Source organism: Bos mutus, chromosome 21 (genome assembly GCF_027580195.1).
Source record: "Bos mutus isolate GX-2022 chromosome 21, NWIPB_WYAK_1.1, whole genome shotgun sequence".
In the NCBI taxonomy this organism is placed as follows: Eukaryota; Metazoa; Chordata; class Mammalia; order Artiodactyla; family Bovidae; genus Bos; species Bos mutus.
In genome coordinates, this window is record NC_091637.1 from 28,420,254 (window position 1) to 28,441,234 (window position 20,981).

The following is a 20,981-nucleotide window of genomic DNA, read 5'->3' on the forward strand; positions in this document are numbered from 1 at the left end:
ACCACCCAAGGAGGGAGAGGTGGCTGGGCATGGGGTGACAAGCGGAGGATGGCACTGGGCTGGGAGCCCTGCTGTCAGAGGAGGGCTGGGAACCTGAGCCGGCTGCGCTAGGCACTTCTGGGGAGTGGAGGCCCCTGGCCGGAGCACGTCCTGGGCCTCCTGAGGGCTGTCTGGACTCTGGGTGAGTCTGGATCCTGTGCCTTCCAGGGAAGCTGAGGGAGTGGACCCTCATCCTGTACGGCACCGCCGAGCACCCCTACACCACCTTCAGCACCCACCAGTCCCGCTCTCGGATGCTGGAGCTCTCCGCCTCAGAGCTGGAGCCCCTGAGGACTGCTGTGTCACCATCCCAGGCTGAGGTTCCAGAGGACGAAGAGGACTACACAGGTACTGAGCCTGCGGCCGGAGGACACGCCTGCTTGTCCACTCCCCGGCGGCAGGCGGGTTAGGGCTGCTGGTCTCCTCTCGCTTGGGAGTCGTAGTAATGGTGGTCGTTTGCACTCACAGCTCCTTCCTCCCCTGGCTCTCCTAGTCTTTTACAGACCAGTAAGTATGCTGCAAACCAGTAAGTACTCTACAACCTTTCTAGGACGGGAATACAGGTTCCCTGTCCCCCACCAGAACATGGACCTGCCCCCGGCTAGTGGCACTCCTCTGGGGCACCCCCTTTCCTTCAGGGGACCCGGCTCCCGGCTCAGCCTCCAGACCCTCTCTCTCATCTGTCTGTTCTCTGTCCTCGTGGCCAGGATGTGGGAAGGCCGGGGGCACTGACAGGAGCCAGGATGTGTGGGCATGGCCAGGGGGAGTGACTGGCGTGGAGACTGTGGAGGACCAGGGGATAGGGTGGGGGGACTGGAGGAGGACGCGTGACAGGGTCAAGGCCTGATGTCGGGGGAACACTCACAAGCAGCAGGGGTGCCTCCTTGCCAGTGGTCTTCCTGCAGCACCCCCATGGGCAGCCCTGGCTCAGCCTGCAATGCTCCGTGCCAGGGGCCTGGCAGCCTAGGCAGCCATGGACGCTCCCGGCACTGGGCCAGGCATGATCTTGTGGGCATACCTGGCCGAAAGCTTTCCTTTGCCTCAGAACCACCCCAGTGATTGTGAAATGTGGAATCTTTCTGGTTGGGCGTATTTTCCTTGGCTAAATATTTCAGCTGCTTGATAAATGATGAGTGAGATCTAAGAATATTGATGCTTTGAGTTATCTAATAGCTTCTGGGAAAAAAAAAATGGAGAATTCCACAAATAAAGATCAAGCATAAATTATGGGTGATTCAATTTTAAATTTCTCCTACCATGCCTTTAAAATGGAGCATTGAATTATGTATGGACTAATCTGCTCTGTTTCCCCCTGTGATTTATAAACAGTGGCAAGATTCAGTAATTATTAATAAAGGACTGATTCCCTCCCCGCTAAAATCTGCTATGGCTCTAACCTCACACTGTCCTGGAATGTCACTCTAATTCTTATGCAGCCCAGGCCACTTAGGAGCCCGACCACGGGGATTAGAGGGGTCTCTGAGGGACTGAGGGGTGTTCCTGACCCTCAGGGAGATTCCCTGGGGTCTTGGGCAAGTACGGCGGGCACACCAGTAACAGCAGAAGAACAGGAAAGGGGCCAGGGCAGGAGGGGCATGGAAGGAGGGGTGAGGACTTGGGGGATGGGGGCCTTTCCTGGGTGCCTGGGGATCCCCTCTGTCACAGACAGACAAGCCCGGGTACAGAAGCTGAGGGAGGAGAGGGACCGAGTGGGGAAGACTGTGAGGTGCAGCTGTGACTGTGGACTTTGTGGAGTTTCTCACACAGCTGAGGGGTGAGCTTGAGAGGTGGCCGAGAACTGGGGAGCCTTCTCAGATGCTAAGCTGGTCATGCCGATGGTGCCTGGGGGGCACTGGGCCCTGTTCATTCCTGGTTCTGGCAGCGGGGGCACTGGGCAGTGCTGTGATGGGGGGTGGACAGGTGCTGGGCCAGCCCTCCTGGAGCCAAGAAGTAAATAAAGGGGGGGAGGTAAGTAGGGGGACAGAGAGGAGGTCCAGCCGCCTGCGGGCAGTAAGGGTCTCTGCAGACGGATCCGCCGGTGCTCACCTCAAGCCTCATGGTGACATGGAGGCTAGGCTTCTGGGTGGTGAGAAGGGCAAGGACTGTGAGACTCACTGAATATACCTGGTCCTTCAGGCCTAAGCCCGTAAGGACAGAGCCATTGAGAACCCCCAGCTGCTTTCTAATGTTTGCTCACGTATGATTTTATCCTGGATTCACTGCACACAGGAGTCGGGAAAGAGTGTTTAAATAAGCCAGTGTCAGTCCAGCACCTGCAGAGGGGTGTCAACTTAAAAAATAGTCTCAACCAAGAAGGTGAGTTATGTTTTATTCGAGGGAAGCTTTTAGGACTTAAGCCTGGGAGGCAGCATCTCAAGTGACCCTGAGATAACTGCTCTGAGGAGGTGAGAGGGGTAGGAGCCAGGTTATATAGAAGTTTGCAACTAAGGGCAGGCAGTCTGAACATCAAAAATATTTTTGTGAGTTAAAGAAAACCAGATATCCCAAGTCAAGGAAGTTAGCACTTTTCTGTATGAATGAAAATGAATGTGAAAGCGTTAGTTGCTCAGTCATGTCTGACTCTTCAAAACCCTATGGACTATAGCCCTCCAGGCTCCTCTGTCCCTGGGATTCTCTAGGCAAGAATACTGGAGAGGGTTGCCATTCTCTTCTCCAGGGGATCTTCCTGACTCAGGGATTGAATCCAGGTCCCCTGTGTCTCCTGCACTGCAGGCAGATTCTTTACTGTGTGAACCACCAGGTGAGCCCAGACTCTCGCATCTGCCTTTTGTGTATGGGACGATACAGGAGTCTGTGCTCGCTGAAATCTCTCCTTCCACGTGCACCTCAGCTGTCTGGGGTCTCTGTCCTGTGCAGTCACATCCTGAGTTCCTCAGGGCTCCCTGTAGGGAGTGGCTGCAGCCCTATGGCTGCCAGATGGCCCAGGTTCTCCTCCTTCCTGGCTGCCCTGGAAGGCCAGAGTCACTGATGCCTGTGACCTCCTTGTGTACTGATAGCGCAGGAAACGCTCCATTTTCTCAGGGGGTGGCCGCCATCCTGCTGGCTGCAGAGCTGGGGGGAGAGTGTCATGCTGCCCTGTGGCTGAAGCCCTGGGAGGTGAGACAGAAAGTGAGGGGTCTCTGAGGAACGTTCAGGCTCCTGGATAGAAGAGGGAAAGGGGGCATAAGCACACCCACCCAGAAGATGGGTATAGCTGAGCCAAAGGGAACCCAGGTGCATCTGAGGAACAGTGGGGGTGGGACCAGGCAGCCCAGCTGGCAGACAGAGTTCAGGAATGATTCCTGGTAGGGATGACCCTCCTGTTGGGCTATTCAGGGTGATCCAGGAAGAGATTTGCACAAGGAGGGGGCTCACAGATGCAGACCGGAGGACCCTGCTTGGGAGGGTCTCACCGCGCTCCCTGGCACAAGGCTATCCACCCCCTGCCCCTGTGCGGGACTGGACTTGCCATCCCTGGGTGCCCTATCAGGCTTCTGCAACCCCCACCTAGCGTGGGGCTCCCCACTGGGTCCCTGACTAATCTCTCACCAGCAGAGAGGCCCCAGGGAGAGGGGACTGAGTGCACCAGGCCTCCCCCAAGGCTTCCCCATTCTGGGACATCTGAGGACATTCTGTGTGTGGACAGGAGGATGCCGGGCTGCCCCAGTATCCCAGTGCCTTGCTCTTTCGTCCCTTCTCTCACCCTCAGCCATTCAGCAGGTATTTACTGAACACCTGCTTTGAGCCATCCTAACACCTTTCAGGCGCCAGAAAGTTGGCATCCAACATGGTTACTAGACCAGGTCCTGCCCTGTGGAGCTCCATCTCCCAGGCTGGGAAAGAGTGGGGAGTGTGGGCTATCTCCTCCCATCCCTACACTTCTCCTTAGGGTTAAGAAAGTTATTCTCAACTTCTCACAGGAGATTCTCCTGCCTTGGGGGGAGGTGACCCCAGGCCACAGGTTGTCAGGCCACTGCAGGGAGGGCTGGATGCCACAAAAGGATGAGCAGACAAGAGCCAGCTCAAATGCAAATTGACGCCCAAATCCAACAGCTTCCTGTAGCTGAGGGAGGGATAGGGGAGCCTCATGCCCCCAGACCCTGAGGAGCCGTCTAGCTCACCCCCAGGGATGAGCACAGCTTTGAAAGGGGTTCCCGGTGGGACCCACAGTGAAAACTTTGGAAATGCTGACAACGGTAAACCTTGGGGGAGGAAAGCCAAATACAGCGAGTCTAACACTAGGAAGGTCTGGAGGCCCTTTAAAGAGGAATGAAGGGGACTTTGTGCCCTCAGCAAAGACCCATTGTGGCTGCACAGAGTAAGCCCTTGTGTCTTTCCCTTCTGGCTGTGAAATGCTGGTGACCGGCTAGTCACCTCCTCTTTGCTTCTGAACTTACTCCCCACCCTCTCCGACAACTGAAACCTTGTAGAAGTTGGTTGTTTTCTCTTCCAGGGACTCAAAAGCCTTCAAATGCCCCACCAGGCCCCTCCCGACATGGGGAGGCTTTCTGGAGCCACTTCCCAGTGGAGACGATGGGGGAGGTGGGGAGGAGACGGGAGGAGGGGTTCCACCATAGCTCAGCCCAGTGGCCAGGTGAGGAGGACCCCTGTGGAGGGGCCCCCAGTGCTAGGGCCAGAACCAAAGAGCTGGTCTCTTTCCCAAAGCACAGGTGGAGGGGAGACCAGGTCAGGCCCTGTGGGGTTGCCCCAGTTCCAGCAACACACAAGCTCTCAGAGTTAGAATTTGGGGATGGAGAGAAGGTGGGGGTGCCACCTCTGAGGTCAAGATGGGAGAGCCAAGCAGGCCTCAGCCCAGATCCACTCAGGCCATGGAGACCTGCCCAGCTCCATCACTGCGTGAGGCAGCATGGTGCACCCCTCTTCTTTCCTTCATTCCTCATCAGAAAGTGGCTGCCTGGTCACAGCTGTCCCGCATGACTCTGCACTGCCCTTCATGGTGGAGATGGGGGTGGTGACTGGTGCCCATGTGACTCTGCACTGCCCTTCATGGTGGAGATGAGGGTGGTGATTGGTCCCCATGTGACTCTGCACTGCCCTTCATGGTGGAGATGGGGGTGGTGACTGGTGCCCATGTGGCCCTGCCCATGTGGTCCTTCATGGTGGAGATGGGGGTGGTGGCCAGCCCAGCATCATGACCTTGCCGCAGGAAGGATACTAGAATGTCACAGTCCTGGATCCCTGCCCACCGCTCTCCTGCTTGTCCTCAGGCAGCCCCCATCTCAGGTCATCAAACCCTCTGTTCTCAGCTGAGGCGGGTCCCCTACAGGATGGGTGTGTTGGCCCAGCAGGGGCCTGTGGGACCCAGACGCAGGTTTCTTGGGGGTTCAACATGACTGAGACAGCATCTCTGTGGGTGAAAGGAAACGGTTGTTTCTTTAAGGTGTGTGCCATCCGGAGTGTGGGGACAAAGGCTGTGATGGCCCCGGTGCAGACCAGTGCTTGAACTGCGTCCACTTCAGCCTGGGGAGTGTCAAGACCAGCAGGTAAAGGGCTAGGCTGCAGCTGTGTGTCTGGCTCCTACATAGGGATTAGTGACACCACCTGGAAGGGAAAGGTCACATATAGGGTCACAGCCATACACCCTGGAGGGAAGTCACTTTGAGGGTCACAGCCACATACCCTGAAGGGAGGTCACCTGGAGGGTCACTGCTTGAAAAGTTTATGCTTCGCAGCCTTCTGTTCTCATCACGTGAATAGCTCGTGACTGAGACAGAACTCAGAGGCCATGGGTGGCATTGTGCTATGTTCATAAGCTTTTTCTCTCCATTGTGTTAAACAAAAGTGGGTCGTACTGAGCATGGCATTCGCTTGGAAACTGCAAACAAACATCATCTCTGGGGCCAGTACTGCTGTAAACATCAGCAAAGTCTGCCAAGAATGAGGGGTCCCCACCCCTGCGTGCCCAGGCAGGGGTGCAGCCCCCCTGGGGTGCACTCACGGCCAGGGCTCTGGCAGGGGCGCTGCTGAGCCCTCATGGTGACCTTGGAGACCCACTTGCTGCCTATCAGGGGGCTTCTGCTGGCGCTGGGAGTTCTGCCCAAGGAAGCCACGTGCCCTTCAAGTGCCCCCACCCCTTGGGGAAGCCTTGAGAGGGAAGGGCTCTGGGCTTCCCATGCAAGCCTTCCCCACTCAACTGCATCAGGAACCTCCAGGGGCAGCTGAGGGGTCCCCCTGCCCGCCCTGGCCCACCCCTCCCTGTGCCCCTGTGCAGGTGGGGACTGGGCCCAGCGATATGGTCTTCTCCGTGTCTGCCCCCACAGGAAGTGTGTGAGTGCGTGCCCTCTGGGCTACTTTGGGGACACCGCAGCCCGCCGCTGCCGCCGGTGCCACAAGGGGTGCGAGACTTGCTCTGGCCGGGGCTCCACGCAGTGCCTGACCTGCCGCCGTGGCTTCTACCACCATCAGGAGGTGAACTCCTGTGTGACCCTCTGTCCCGCCGGATTTTATGCTGACGAAAGTAAGTGCGTGTGTTCCTGGGCCTGGACCCTGACCCTTCAGAGCAGGGTCCCCTCTCCTGAGGGAACTGTCCACTCGAGGCTGGGGTCCCCTCCTGGGAAAGCTGTCCCCTCGGGGCTGGGGTTCCCTGTCCTGAGAAAACTGTCCCCTGGGGTCCCCTCTCCTGTGAGAACTGCCCACTTGGGGCTAGGGTCCCCTCCTGGGAGAGCTATCCACTTGGGGCTGGCTCCCTCTCCTGAGAGAACTGTCCCCTTGGGGCTGGCTCTCCTCTTCTGGGAGAACTGTCCCCTCAGCTCCCTTCTCCTGAGAGAGCTGTCCCCTCAGGGCTGGCTCTTCTCTTCTGGGAGAACTGTCCCCTTGGCTCCCTTCTCCTGAGAGAATTGTCCCCTCAGGGCTGGCTCTCCTCTTCTGGGAGAACTGTCCCCTCAGGTCCACTCCCTCTTCTGGGAAAACTGCCCTGGCCCTCTGCTTCCTGTGTGCAAGGACCCTTCACAGGAGGGAGTGGGAAGGAAGGGGGAAGTCACAGCCCTCGGACCCTGGTAGTGGACAGCAGTTCACTCGGAGCCTGGCCAAGATGGTTCAATGTGACGCAGAGATGGAGCCCCTGGAGCCAGGCCTGTCATGCGTGTGCGGGTCAGTGTCCACTGTGGAGGTTGAACAAGAGGTGACTTGAGTCGGGGGCCTTTAGGCTCACTAATTTCAGACACCCGGATGGAAAGGCCTCTGAGGACCCTACCACTTGTCCTGGAGCCGTGGGTATGAGCGTGGGGGCTGGGGGGCTGCGGGGCTGGGGATCACAGACCCCACCATCACCCCCACCACCATCCCCATCCCCATCAGTGGCTCACGGCTTTGGTGGTTTCACCGCTGTGCTGAAGTTGTGGTTGCAGACAGGGAGGTTTTGGGCCTCCGTGAATGAGGAGAGCCTGCTGTTGGGTGTGACTTGGCTCAGGAAGACGGCGTGGGGGACGGGGGGGCGGGGGGGCAAGGTTGGGCCATGCACCTCACAGTGACCAGGCTCCCATGAGCTAGGCGACCCTGCCCTCACCCTGCCAAGGGGAGGAAGCTGAGCAAGGCAAGAGGGCCCAGCTGCAATGACCCAGAAGGGCGTGAGCTCAGAGCAGCACCAGCATCCTGGGGAACAGGGTGGACGGCCCCAGGGCCAACGGTTCACCATCCACCCCCCCACACCCTGGAGGAGAGCGCAGAGAGGGTCTGGGTTAAACTGATGGAGACAGTTCTCAGATGGCATGTTGACTGTGGTGCAGATGACAGGCCTTACCGGAGCTGGTGTCTGGCCCAGGCCTATAGGAGGCCCTGTCACACCCCGCTGTCACTGCTGTGGGGAGGAGCCAGGCAGTCTTTAAGGATGTTTACAGCTGTGGAATAACCACCCTCTTGAGAGGAGCCACAGAGTCAGGCAAGACAGGCTTCACAGGCTTTGCAGACTCCTGTCCGGGGGCCAGGTTGGACACATCTCCATCCCCACTCCCCACCCCACCCCGATGCCTTGTCCCTCCAGACGTGCTCTCTGAGCCCCTGCAGCATATATGATGCTGCCTGCGGGCCCTGGGGAGGACGCCCCGAGGTATAGTGGCCAAGATGCCAGGATGAGTGACCTGGATGATCTCCAAGACCCAGGGCTTCCTCTTCAAGGTGTGGCAGATGTTGAGCTTTGTGTCTGACCCCTGTGAAGACCCTGTGTGGGGGTGGGGGGGTCAGGGGCTCCTGTGGCCCCACCCATCTCACTCAGGAAGACCGGCCGCTCAGGAAATTGCTCGGCTGCCTCCAGTCCCCGAGAAGAGAGCTAAGGGACCTACAGGCCTTAAGGTGACCTGAGGACTTCAGTTTACTCCAGAAAAAGGGTGCAAGGCCTGTGACCCGACCCCCAGGCACGTGGTCGCCACGTGGCTCTGGTGGTTCTGTCAGCACGTCACCCGTGACTGCTGTTCCATCCATCAGCCCCTCTTGAAACTCTTCAGTCCTCTTGGCCCAAGCTTGACCTACATCCACTCTTCTCACCCTTCTCTTTACCTCCTCTCACTTTTCTCCAGGTCAGAAAAATTGCCTTAAATGCCACCCAAGCTGTAAGAAGTGCATTGATGAGCCAGAGAAGTGTACTGTCTGTAAAGAAGGATTCAGGTAAGACCCTCCTGCTGGGCGTGGCCGCAGTGTACGCTGGTTTTAGTGTCTGTTGTGAATTTACACTTTTTCCTAAAAGCTAAAATTTCAGAGGCCCAAAGCCTTTCAGGATAAAGATTCCAAGTCAAAATCAGATCTGCACTTAGAGCTTGTTTAGGATAGAAAGTCGGAGGATGAGGAAGGTCTCTAGTCTGAGGCAGCATTTGGGGAATCGGTCAAAGCTGATCTGCTGATGGAAAGTGGGGCTGGATGCTGGAGGGTGGGAGTCCAGCTCCTTTCTCAGGCCCCAAACCCCACCCACCTGTCTCCCTCCTGGTCTGGACACGGGGTTCCTCCCTCTGCCCCATGGCCTGGCCTTCTCTGTCTCCCAGCCCTCGTGTCTCCTTCCAGGGAGCTCTCGTGTAAACATCTTACTGTTTCCTGTAAAACATCTTACTGGATTAAAGGTTTTTATGGGAATATGTTGAAGTGTTGGTTTAGCCCATTTCATGCCATCAAATTACACACCATTTGTTCCTTAAGTCACGGTCTAGAAGCTTAGAAGTCATTCTGTTAGGAATTGTGCTGAGGCCCTTCCGCAGTCCAGTCTCTCAGACCGGGGTCTGCACTTGAAGAAAGAAAGAGACAAGAGGTGGTCCTTGAGGGTAGTGCCTCCCGCCTCACCCTGCTGCAAGGGGACAGGGCGGGGCAAGGGGTCTTGTTAAAATGCAGGTGCTGACCCAGCCACTCTGTGACTCTCAGCATGTCTCACCAGGCCAGGGGACAAGGTTACTGGTCCTGCGGCCCACCTCCCCCCGCCCACCTTCCACCACCCGAATGCCACTGTGAGGGGAAAACACCCACAGGGTTGAGTTCTTGTGCAGCAAGGAGTGAAGGAAGGAAGTGTAAAGAGCATTTTATTCCAGCAGCTCTCACCATTTAATCTTTTTTTTTTTTTCCATGAAATGACATTTTTTATTTTTTTTTATTTAATTTAATTTTTTATTTTTAAACTTTACATAATTGTATTAGTTTTGCCAAATATCAAAATGAATCCACCACAGGTATACATGTGTTCCCCATCCTGAACCCTCCTCCCTCCTCCCTCCCCATACCATCCCTCTGGGTCATCCCAGTGCACTAGCCCCAAGCATCCAGTATCTTGCATCGAACCTGGACTGGCATCTCGTTTCATACATGATATTTTACATGTTTCAATGCCATTCTCCCAAATCTTCCCACCCTCTCCCTCTCCCACAGAGTCATCGCAGCTACTAACAGGGAGAGGAACAATCTTCCCGGCAGCACAGCTGAGCTTGCCTGAGCCCTGAGCTTCCTCTAATCACTTCCAGATCAGGGGATTGGAGGGAAGAGGGTCCAGGGAGCCAGGAAGGGAAGGGAACCAGGACCCCATGAGTCACAGGTTCTCATCTGAGCCTGGGAGTCACAGCTTGCAGGCCTGCCAGGTCCCAGGAGCAGATTTTATTTCAAATTCATTATGAAACATGGAAGGTTTCAGGCAAGGGCAAGGCTGGAACCCATCTAGTTTCAAGGTGATTGTTGCTGCTGGCTCCTCTCCCGCATTACAAACGCTGCGCCCTGGGAGACAAGCCAGCAGGCTGACCCCACCACCCCCTCGGGCCTCGGATTCCATAGTGGCTGGTGTTAGAAAGTACACAGGACGCGGCACCCCGCATGGGAACAAGGCCACCAGAAGGCCTGAGCATCCCTCCCAACCACTTTTCCTGAGCTCAGAACCTGAAGTGACACCAACAGCTGTGTTCTAGCACCTCTCATCTCCTCTCAGGAAAGACGTTGAGGGCAAATCCTAATACAATCAGAGTTTCAGAAAGGATGTGAAAACCTGCCTTTTTCCCTGTTCACCAGCCTTGCCCGGGGAAGCTGCATTCCAGACTGTGAGCCAGGCACCTACTTTGACTCTGAGCTCATCCAATGTGGGGAGTGTCATCACACCTGCCGGACCTGCGTGGGTGAGTTCACGCCTGCTCCCCAAGCCGGCGGGTGGGCAGAGGACCTGAAACCCAGAAAGCCCTGGCACTTAGGGCTCTGTGGGTGGATGTTGCAGCGTTGAGTCCGGGAGGAGGGAGAGTGATTAATAGGCACAGAGGTTCAGTTTGGGAAGATGAAAACATTCGGGGCATGGATGGTGGTGGTAATGGCTCCACAATGCTGTGAATCTCCTTATTTTTTTATGGTGTACTCTACCCTAGTTTTTCTGAGCATGCCCAAGGCAACATATGAAAGACACAGGTGTACTATAATATTGTGTTGCTACTCACTCAGTCGTGTCCGACTCTTTGCGACCCTGTGGACTGTAGCCCGACAGGCTCCTCCGTCCATGGGGTTCTCCAGGCAGGAATACTAGAGTGAGTTGTCATTCCCGTCTCCAGGGAATCTTCCCAACCCAGGGATCAAACCCACGCCTCCTGCATCTCCTGCATTGGCAGGTAGACTCTTTACCATCTGAGCCACCAGGGAAGCCCTAAGGCCACTGAACTATGTTAAGTGGTCAATATGGTAAATTTTACATTGTGTACATTTGACCACAATTTTTAAAAATTAAAAAAAGAAAACCCACAAGGGCCCACATCCTGGCGTTAGGAGCCTGGCCGGGCAGGGGTTGCTTTCAGGCCAGGCCGGGCTGCTCACTGCTCTCGAGCTCTTGCCAGGGCAAGCGCCTGAGGTTCAAGTCCTAAAGATTCAAGAGTCATCGGAGAGAGACAGGGTAAGTTCTGAGTGTGAAGGAATGAGAAGGCTTCTTAAGACATAGCCTTAGTTCCTGGGCCTGTCTTAGCTTAAACACTCACTCACAGGGGAAAGGCTTCCGTAAGGGGGGTGTGTGTACTATAGTCCCCACAGGATGATGGCAGAGCTGCCGTCCAGGCGCAGATTCTGTGTAGAATCTGAGAGTGATTGTTTTGTCGGCTCGTGCTGCAGAGCTGTGTACAGCGGACGATGCCACACATCAGAGTTTGTGGCCCACATACATTTCTGGTTGAATCTTCTCCTCTGACCCTCCTTCCCAACCCAGCTGGGGTCCTTGTTCTAGGAAACCCATGTCGGGTGCAGCTTTTGCTGCAGAAAGGTTGTAAGGATGAGATCTCCATTAAGGATGTAATGTGGGTCCCGGCAGGATGGGGTAGCCTCCAAGGGTAGACGTGCCATGGCCAAGGCCATAACCTCAAGGCCCCTGGAGCAAGCCATGCCTCCCCGGGGCCACTCTGGGACAGCACCACCCACCCCCCCGCCCCCAGAAGGCCAGGGCTTGTCGGGCAGCCCTCCTGTTTTTTGCCTTGATGCCTGTCAACGTTGGTTCTATATCTTTGACTCGTTGTTTAGCCCAGCTTGATAAAGGAACATCACTGGCATCACTTATTCAAATGTCACAGTCTGTTGAGTCCATAACACCCAGCCAGGCGTGTGTCTTTATAGCACTTTTGCTCATTCAATGCAGTTTTCTTTCTTGGCACCCCCACACTGCCTGCTGGTGGATGGCTTTATAGTCGCTTGTGGGTTCTCTCACCCAGCCCAGCCACCTGTTACTTCAGGGGCCCGGCAGTCCCAGGGCTGCCCTGCCCCCACGCCCACCTGCCCAGGTGCCCTCTATGCTCTGGGATGTGTGCACCCACCCCGGCTGATGTGGGTAGAGGGACCCTGCCTCCAGCTCTGAGTCTCAGAAGGCCCCTCACTGCTGGTCAGGGTCCCTGTCCAGAGCCCCTGGAGGCCCAAGCCACCTGGCCTTCCCCTTCTGCTCTCAATCAGGGGCCTCTGCTGACCGTCTGTGAGGGCCCTGGGCACCGTGTGGGGAGGTTCGAATACACAGGAGCTTAGGGGCATCTGTCCCCACCCCAGGTGGCGGGGACCCTGGGATGGTCAGTCTGTGTCCCAGAGCCTCTGAGTCAGGAGGCTGGGATCCCTGGGGTGCCCATCTGCCTTGGTGGGTGCAGGAGACCCGGCTCTGGCTCTGGCTCTTGTTCTCATGGTAAAAGATCCAGAATGGAGAAGGTACGTCTTAACTGTGCTGAGGCGCACACCTTGGCGGGGCCTCCGCCCATCCAGGGCTTTCTTGGCTTCCAGCCACAGCTGAACGTATCTCACCCACTTTGTGTTTAGGAAATTGAACATTAAAGTAGGAGTAGACCACTGCAGATGCTGGTAGGATGGGGGCGGCGTTCAGTGGGGAGCCAACAACGTGCCAACAACGCACACACTCCCTGGAGATAAGCGGGGGCGGAAGGAGGGGGCACAGGAGCAGCCGTCAGTCCAGAAGAACGTGTGCGAGGCTCCCCCACCACACCCCAGCTGCAGGGGGACAGCGTGCCATGCAGACCCGGGCGGTGGGCACCTGTCCTTCATGAAGGCCCGTCACGCACGGGTTCCCACTTCCGCCTTACCCCCATCCCCCCAGATGCTCAGAACCCCATCCAGGCCAGCAACTGTGGTTCTGAGACACAAGACCAACCGTTGGAGCATGGAGCCATCTGCAGGGATTCTCCCTTGATGCAGGCACGAGGCCCTCAAGTCCACAAGGTCCACAAGTCACTCCTTGAAGACGACTGGACACCTCAGCCTAAGCTGCCAGGCCTCCAGCTGAGGCCAGACCACAATCAAAGTGGGGGGAGGTCCAGTGAGGGGCACATCCAAGACAGCTGCTCCCCACGCTTGACCCTCTGCGCTGTCAGCCTGCAGCCTCCTGGCCACCTCTGACACCCCGTAAGGTGCTTTCAGGGAGATTTGGCACAGAGTGGATGCCTGGCACTCACTTGCTATTCATGTGAATGGTGAGGAGGTGGGCAGACAGACAGACAGCACAGTCTCTTCAGTCTGGGCCACGCCTGCCCCACGCTGACAAGCCCTGTTGACTGAGCTGCAGGTTTTCCTTCATGACTCTTGATCCTTCATTCAGAGTCTTTGCCTCTTCTGTCCCCACACCCCACCCCATGAGCCCGAGTGGCTTTTTTTCTGTTGAAATTGTCCTGATCCTTCACACCACATCTCTGTCAGCCCCAGGGCCCCACACCTCCTCTTTCCATTCTCCATGTTGTCTCACACGTCATTCGGTCCCCTCGAAACACCACGTGGGCTGCAGATGCGGGTACAAGTTACCCTGAGAAGCAGGTGGAAATCAATAGAACATCATGTTTAACCGCATATATGTAAATATTACCATTTCTCCGTGTAATTGATATTTAAAGATCAGTGAGCTATTTTACTTTTTTTTTTTTACTACATCTCTGAAATCTAGCGAGTAAGTTTGTGTGGTCAGGCCCCATTTTGAGTTTAAGGCTACACCAGCTGCCCTGGCCCAAACCGGTCCAGGCTTGTTGGGAAAGAAGGCCCTTAGAATCAGGCTGATAGACATGGCTGGGGCCGTGGGAGTGCACTAAGCCTGGCGTGTAAGGTCTACTTCCTAGGAGTGGGCGAGGGGGCCAGTGCAGACATGTGGTGGGCAACAGTTGGGGGTGGTCTTGCTGTTGGGGGCAGCCTTTTAGGACCTGGATCTTAGGCGAGGCCACAGATCTGTGACACGCAGCAGATGGTGGGTGGTCACTGACCTCTGCTCTCTTCCTGTGCCCCTCAGGGCCCAGCAGAGAGGAGTGCATTCACTGTGCCCCGGGCTTCCACTTCCAAGACTGGAGATGCGTGCCGGCCTGTGGTGAGGGCTTCTACGCAGAGGACATGCCAGGGCTGCCCCACAAGGTGTGCCGCAGGTAGGTGCCTCCTCCAGGCAGTCCTCCCGGCCCAGCCCCAGATGGCCAGTGCCCGCAGACAAGGGGCCAGGTCTGCTGCCCCCTCCAAGTAGTCCTCCCGGCCCACCCCCAGATGGCTGAGCATAGTGCCCGTGGAGGAGGGACCAGGTCTGGAGGCCCCTGTCTCAGGGACTGGGGTGGGGTTCACTTTCTGAGTAATCTGTTGAGACCTACTGCCACAGACCACAGTGTGCTCACTCTGTCGTTAGGAAACCACCTGTTGGGTTTGCTTAGATTCTAAATTAGATAACTTAGAGAAAAAGAGAAGGTCCTGACAGCCTCCTCATTCCAAAGCCGTTTCCAGCCATTGCAGCAATGCCATAAGCCTCCCCAGTCTCCTTTTCCGCTCCTCCTTTGTATCTGCACGGCTCCTTGTCCTTGTCTGGGGACTCTGGTCATCGTGGGTCATGGGCAGTAATGAGAGGCCATTTGCTTGGTGTCCTCTTCATGTCCTGCTGCGTGCTGCCTCACGCCAGGCTTCGTGACCTAAGCCCAGGAGCAGGGCAGAGCAGCCCGCCTAGTCCAGGGTGAGAGTGACCATGAGGAGTCTGCAGGTAACCTTGAAGACCTTGACAGTGAGCCTGAAATAGACTCGAAACAAGGGAGCCAGGGCCCACATCAAAGCAGTGTGGAGAGACCATACCCCATCTTCCAGCTCACAGCTAAGGACCCACAGGGCATCTTCAAGGCCCCCAGGATATATTTGAGAACTGTTACAGATTGTAACCTAAACAAGTTAAACAAGTTCCGGATTGTAACCTAAACAACCTAAAACAAAAACCCAGCAACCAAACATAAAACAGGAACACCAACCACTCTGTGGTAAGCCAGTGAGATACCACCCGGTCCTTGCATTTGTAGGACCCACACAGGAGGGTTGGGGTTTCAGCCCTTCCGCCCAGCTGCCTTCACCTGGCCTGGACAAGTCCGTGCAGGCCCCTTGACACCAGCATCTGAAGTCAACCTTGATTTTAACTCACCAGCTCTTTCTAGGGCAGCAGCCCAGGGACTACACGTTCTGTAGTGATAACAGTCTCATTTATCAGACACCCTGGACCCCTGGGGTGCAGGGTGCTTCCACACTGTGAGGTCTCCCAGCTCCAGGAAAGCTCCTCCTGGGCTGCGGAGGCCAGAGCTCCTTGGGTGCTCTCCCCCATGGGAGATGAGGCTTTCGGCCTGGAGCGGGGTCCAGCACTGGGGCCAACACAGCAGGTCTCAGAGGCGCATCCCAGGAAGAGGCCTGCATGGGGCACCACGGTAGTGGATGTGGCATTGCAGAGAATTTCTTCCTCCTCACCCCCTGGCTCTGAAGACCCCTCCACATGGCTCCTCTCGGGGGATGGATGGCCTTGGTCCCCGGCTCTGAAGACCCCTCTGTGTGGCTCCCCAAGGTGGATGGACTGACTTGGTCCCCTGGCTCTTCAGGGCCTCTTCCCACTTGGGCAGCAGCAGCTCCCAGGGAACTTGGCTCTCCAAGACCCACAGTCCAGTGCCAGCCAGGCCCATTCCCAGAGAGGATGATGGGCAGGTTCGGGGGGCAGGGCCCAGCCAGCTGGGCTGGAGCCTGAGCACTGAGGAGATCCATGAAACCGAGAGACAGGGCTGAGAGTGAGAACAGTCCACACTGAGTACTTCAGACAAGGTCTGGACACCCCGAGACTTAGGAAGAAGACCTGGAAGAGGAGTAAGAATCTCTTTGAAGACAGAGCAACTCAGGGGGCATGGGGTACTTGCCTGAGGGGGTGCTAGCCTCGCCTTCCCACCACACTCCCGCCCCAGCCCGGCCTCTCTGGGTTCACTGTTGGGGCAGGATGCGGGCAGGCCTCTGCCGTCTGAGTGTTACCAGAGCAGCCTGAAGACGCAGGTGGGTGGTGGTCCCAGCAGTGGGGGGGAGGCGATGGGGCTGCAGTGGGTGCCACCCTGTGGAGGTGGAGGACATAGTCGCAGGGATCTTTGGGGGTGAGGTAGTGGGTGGGGGACTGACTGGAAGTGGCCCCTGTCCCATACAAGGAGCTGCTCTGTGGGGCAGGCCCAGGCCTGGCTGAGCCGCCTCCTGCCCACCACCCTACCTGCCTATCTGAGCCGCTCCCGGGCCTGCTGGGCCTGCAGCAAGGTGGGTCTGGGGAGACCTGGTGCCTGGAGTAGAGCTAGACTGGAGAGGCAGCGGGCAGGCAAGGTCCGTGCATGGCCCAGAGCAAGTTGGTGTCGACCGGCTCTCCTGAGGAGCCCAACGGTGAGCCCTGTAGGTTGGGCCAGCCGTCCAGTCTCCAGAGCAGCTGCTTGTCCCCAGCGCTGCAGCCTAGCCACAGCTGGATGCAGATGGACAAGACAGGTCCCAGAAAAGCTGCTGGTGTGGCCCGAGGCCAGAGTGTGCCGACCCCCAAGGTCACGGCGCTCCGATGGTAGTAGTCCTGGGTCCCGTCTCTGGGACAGGACTGAGAGGGCACCCTCAGCCCTGTCCCCAGGGGTGAGGCCGACCTCATCGCAAAGGAGGCTGAAGACTGATGGGTGGTGCCCCAGCGGCTCCTGGGTCCTGTTTGTCACACAGGTGACAGACGTCAGACATGACGAGAGACCACTGTGGGGCAGAGTTACTGCCAGGGGCACTGTGGGAGGGCAGGCAGGCTGGCTGGCGGGCCCTGGGAAGGGCTGGAGTGGTGGGGCCCCTCCTTATCAGGAACCCGTGTCCCCACAGGTGTGACGAGAGCTGCCTGAGCTGTGAAGGCTCCAGCAGGAACTGCAGCCGGTGTAAAGCGGGCTTCACACAGCTGGGGACTTCGTGCATCACCAATCACACATGCAGCAATGGTGAGTGGGCATGGGCTGGACCCAAACCCCTTGGCTGTCCGGCCAAAGAGGGAGAGAGGGGCAGGGACCACAGGCTGTCCCTGGGGTGGCCCTTCCCTCCAGGCCCCTCACACTGACCAGAGAGGATCCAGCCGCCACCCTGCTACTGTGGGTCTGTCCAACGAGTGACTCTTAGGAATGATTCGGACGTTGTCCCCACTCTCACTCCAGTAGCCCCAGGTGGCTTGGGTGTGGTGGCACGGGTTAGGAGAGGCCCACGTGTTCTGCAGGAAGGATCCACGTGTGTGCTGTGGGAGAGCTCTGGGGCTCTGGTCGACTGGGAGGTGAGGATAGGTTGTGAGGGCGGAAACTCAGAGACCAGGTTGGGGATTCCAGGCAAGAGGAAGGGTTGACACAGAACTCTGGGCTGGAGACCAGGGCAGAGGCCATGGGCAGACGTGCCGTGGTAAGGAACCGCCGTGGCTCAGGAAGCATAGGGATGAGCAGCCCGAAGCTGTCTCTGGGTGCTGAGAGCCTGCTGGTGTGCTGGAGGGAGAGCTGCCAGCACCATGAGGTCCCTGAGCATGGAGCTGGCAGCGGCCTGGGCCTAGCAGAGTGTGAAGCCCCCAGAGAGAGCCCGGGCATGCCCTGCAGACCATGAGGTGGCCTCCTTGCCTTGGAGCTCTGTGGTTTCCTTGGCTTGGAGAATCATGTTCCTTTAAGGCCAGGAAGCGCTTACTTCAGGAAGCCACCTTCTCGGGTGAGGTCCCAGCCCCATAAAGTGAGGCTGTCCCGGCCCCATGCGTGCAGGTCCCCAGAGGCCAGCTGCCAGGGGAAGGGCTGGCCTTAGGGGATTGGCTCTTCCCCTCCCTCAGCCATTCCCAGTGCCCTGATGAACCCCTTCCTCTCATCATCCCTCCTCCCCACTGGGGCATCCCCGGCATCACGCAGCAGCCCCCACCCTGCCCCCAAGTCTGACCCCTCTTCTTCCCACGTCCAGAAAGAGGAACAGTGACCACGGAGGGCTCCCCACACAGCCCAGCGTCCCCAGACCCTGCCCACCCCCACCCCCCAACCCGTCTCCTCCCCCACCCACCCTCGTCTCCAGGCTCAGCTCCAGCCCTGGCCTCACTGAGCTGGCCACCTGTCACCACGGGGGTGATGGCAGATGGCTGCCTTCCGGAGTGGGGAGCTGGGAGCAGCCATGTCTGGCCCCCACGTCTGACCTGTCCCTCCTTTCTCCTTTGGGGGAACCCAGCTGATGAGACGTTCTGCGAGATGGTCAAATCCAACCGGCTCTGTGAACGGAAGCTCTTCATCCAGTTCTGCTGCCGCACGTGCCTCCTGGCTGGGTAGGGGCACCTGGCCCCCGCGCAGGGCAGGGCCCCTCCCGTCGTCCGTCTGTCCGTCCACCTTTCTCCAGGCTGTCGGCCAGAGCCTGTTTCAGGGATGGTGCCCCCATCTGACAGCTTCGTCTCCCTAGGAGTAAGGTCCTTCCTGGCGACTCTGGGCACCCAGGCCAGGGCGGGGCAGGGGTTGCCTGGAGGAGGTGTCCCGGGAGCAGTGACACCCGCTCACAACCCCTCGCTGGCTGTGTTCTGGCCAAGTCACAGCAGGAGCAGCATGAACTCTGGGGATCCACAGCTCCTGGGACCATGCATTCACTGAATCTCCAAGACCAAAGCAGAAAGGCCAGCCACATGGCCCTAAGCAGAACCTTCCTCCCTGTGCTTCCATGCCCCCTGAAGAGCCCTGGCTGTGCCCCACGAGGAAGGGCCTGGGGCACACCTGCTTCTCTGCCAGCCGCCATTTGGGAGGTGGTTTGGTCAGACTCAACAGAACAGATCCGGGAGCGTAAAACCTGTGACCTCTGGGGATGGAGCGTCTGTTTCTACATGGTCGGTGACTTCTGAAACTACACCCACGGCTTAGAAAGTCACATCCCAGTGGGACGAGATGGAGAGACCCTCCTTCATCTACAGCCCTCATCTCTGAGTGGGCTGAGGGCCCCCGGGTCACTGCGTCCCATCCGCGCCTCTACGAGTCTCATGGCCCGAACGGTCACCTCTACCTGATGGAAGGTAGCCCCAACAAGCAAGATGTAAGCCTGTCCGTGAATTGCTGATTGTCAGTCACTTCCCTTCTGTGGAGCTGCTCTGAAAGCCCGTGGGCCCTGCTTTTCAGGATACTTGTCTTAAGGTGGGCTCACCTGTGTCTGAGTTTGCTGTGAGCCTATCAACACAGTTGGATTTACTTCTGCCAAACCTGTGTGGGCATTTTATAAGCTACATGTTCTAATTTTTACCAATGTTAATTATTTTGACAAATATTTCATATATTTTCATTGATATGCACAGATCTGCTTGATGAAGTCCCTTTAATATGGGAATTAACATTTGCCTTAAATTTTCTCAAGCTCGTTCTCCATTTTCGTCCTGCTTCCCTCTGTGACTGTAATGCCTTTGACGAGCCACCGGTCAGCTGGGGGGAACCCAGCTGTTGTTGATTGAATCCACAACTCTGAAAAAGAAATTCACAAGGCAGACACGGTGTTAACCCTAAATTAATAAAAGAGTTAACATTCCATGGCAGAGGAGTCTGTGTTTCTTTCCAAGGCACAACATTTAAATGTGGGCACTGGCCAGAGTATGAGATGGATTTACATGTGGTTTTATTGCAAGGTCTTGGAGCCTTAACAAATGATGCTGCAGCTGAGCTGTAGGAGAATCACACAGCCCCAGCTCCAGGGTGTCATCAGGCAAACAGACCCAGTTCGGGCAGGGGAGGGGGGCCTGGATGTAGAGAGGCCTCTTTTCTGTCCCTGGGGAGCCCAGACAGCAAGTATCTTCAGCTGGATCTACAAGCATTGTTTAGTTAGGTTGCAGTGCGTCTTCCGCATGGTGGCTGGAAGCCCCAGGCCCGTGGGCTCCACGCTGTTGGGGTTTCACCCTGGCCTCTCTGTGAGGTAGGGGTTGTCCTTATCAGGAGTCCTTCGGCTGCAGATAAAGGAAATCCACCACCTGGAACTGACTCAGGAAGAAACAAGTGGGTGAGGGGTGTTGTTCTGGGATTCCAGGGTTGTCTCGGGATTTCAGGAGAGCTGCTGCTGGCCCTCGGGAGCCCATGTCCTCTGGACCCTCTCTGGGGACCACGGCATCTCCTCTCGCTGCACGTGATGGGACAAATGACAAGCAGGACCACCCACAGCTCCCGAGAAAACTGGTGCCAGGCCTGCCCCTTGGGTTCTGAGTCTGCTGTGGGCCTGGATCACCTGCCCCTCACCTGGGTTTTCTGGGTGCCCCCTGCTCTGCCCACAAAGACAGGCTTTCCAGTGGTGACTGTGTGGGTGGAGGCCGCAGCTCTGGGAAAATGGGAAAGCGGCGAGGGGCTGGCAGGGGGAGTGGGCATGCAAACTGCCAGCAGCCACCATGAGCCAGAATTGACTGGAGTCATCAGTGTGAGGCAGAGGGACGGATGAAGTGAGGTGTCTGCTTGGGAGACAGTCCTGGCTACTGTCCAGGACTTGGGAGGATATCTGTGATTGAATTAAAATCAGAAGCTTGCTGGGGACCTCCAGGGCGAGGTGCCATTACAGTCCCAAGAGCTGTTTGTCCACAGAGAGCATATGGTTTAACACGTTCAGTTGCAACTAAACCAGAAACAAGTCCTGTTAGTCTCAAAGGACACCACCTACAAGAAGCCCACCAGGCAATCTTGGAGCATATGTACCCTCCTGGCCGTGGCTAGGCCAGCCTGTCCTGGGGTCGGCACTTGTGGTGTGGAGTT

General features: G+C 57.1%; 1 protein-coding gene across 2 annotated transcripts in view; it reads left to right on the forward strand.

Moving 5' to 3' along the window:
- The window catches only part of PCSK6 (proprotein convertase subtilisin/kexin type 6), a 169,790-nt gene extending 150,006 nt beyond the window's left edge, over positions 1 to 19,784 (forward strand). The window contains exons 14-22 of one of the 2 annotated variants that reach the window (XM_070358493.1): positions 208 to 387; positions 508 to 546; positions 5,441 to 5,543; positions 6,321 to 6,517; positions 8,571 to 8,658; positions 10,525 to 10,628; positions 14,240 to 14,369; positions 17,104 to 17,216; positions 18,454 to 19,784. In XM_070358493.1, coding sequence (XP_070214594.1) covers positions 208 to 387; positions 508 to 546; positions 5,441 to 5,543; positions 6,321 to 6,517; positions 8,571 to 8,658; positions 10,525 to 10,628; positions 14,240 to 14,369; positions 17,104 to 17,216; positions 18,454 to 18,551 — 1,052 coding nt within the window. In that variant the 3' untranslated portion in view covers positions 18,552 to 19,784. The remainder of the gene's footprint in view (positions 1 to 207; positions 388 to 507; positions 547 to 5,440; positions 5,544 to 6,320; positions 6,518 to 8,570; positions 8,659 to 10,524; positions 10,629 to 14,239; positions 14,370 to 17,103; positions 17,217 to 18,453) is intronic. The other variant, XM_070358492.1, reaches the window with a different exon arrangement.
- Positions 19,785 to 20,981: the final 1,197 nt, after the last annotated feature.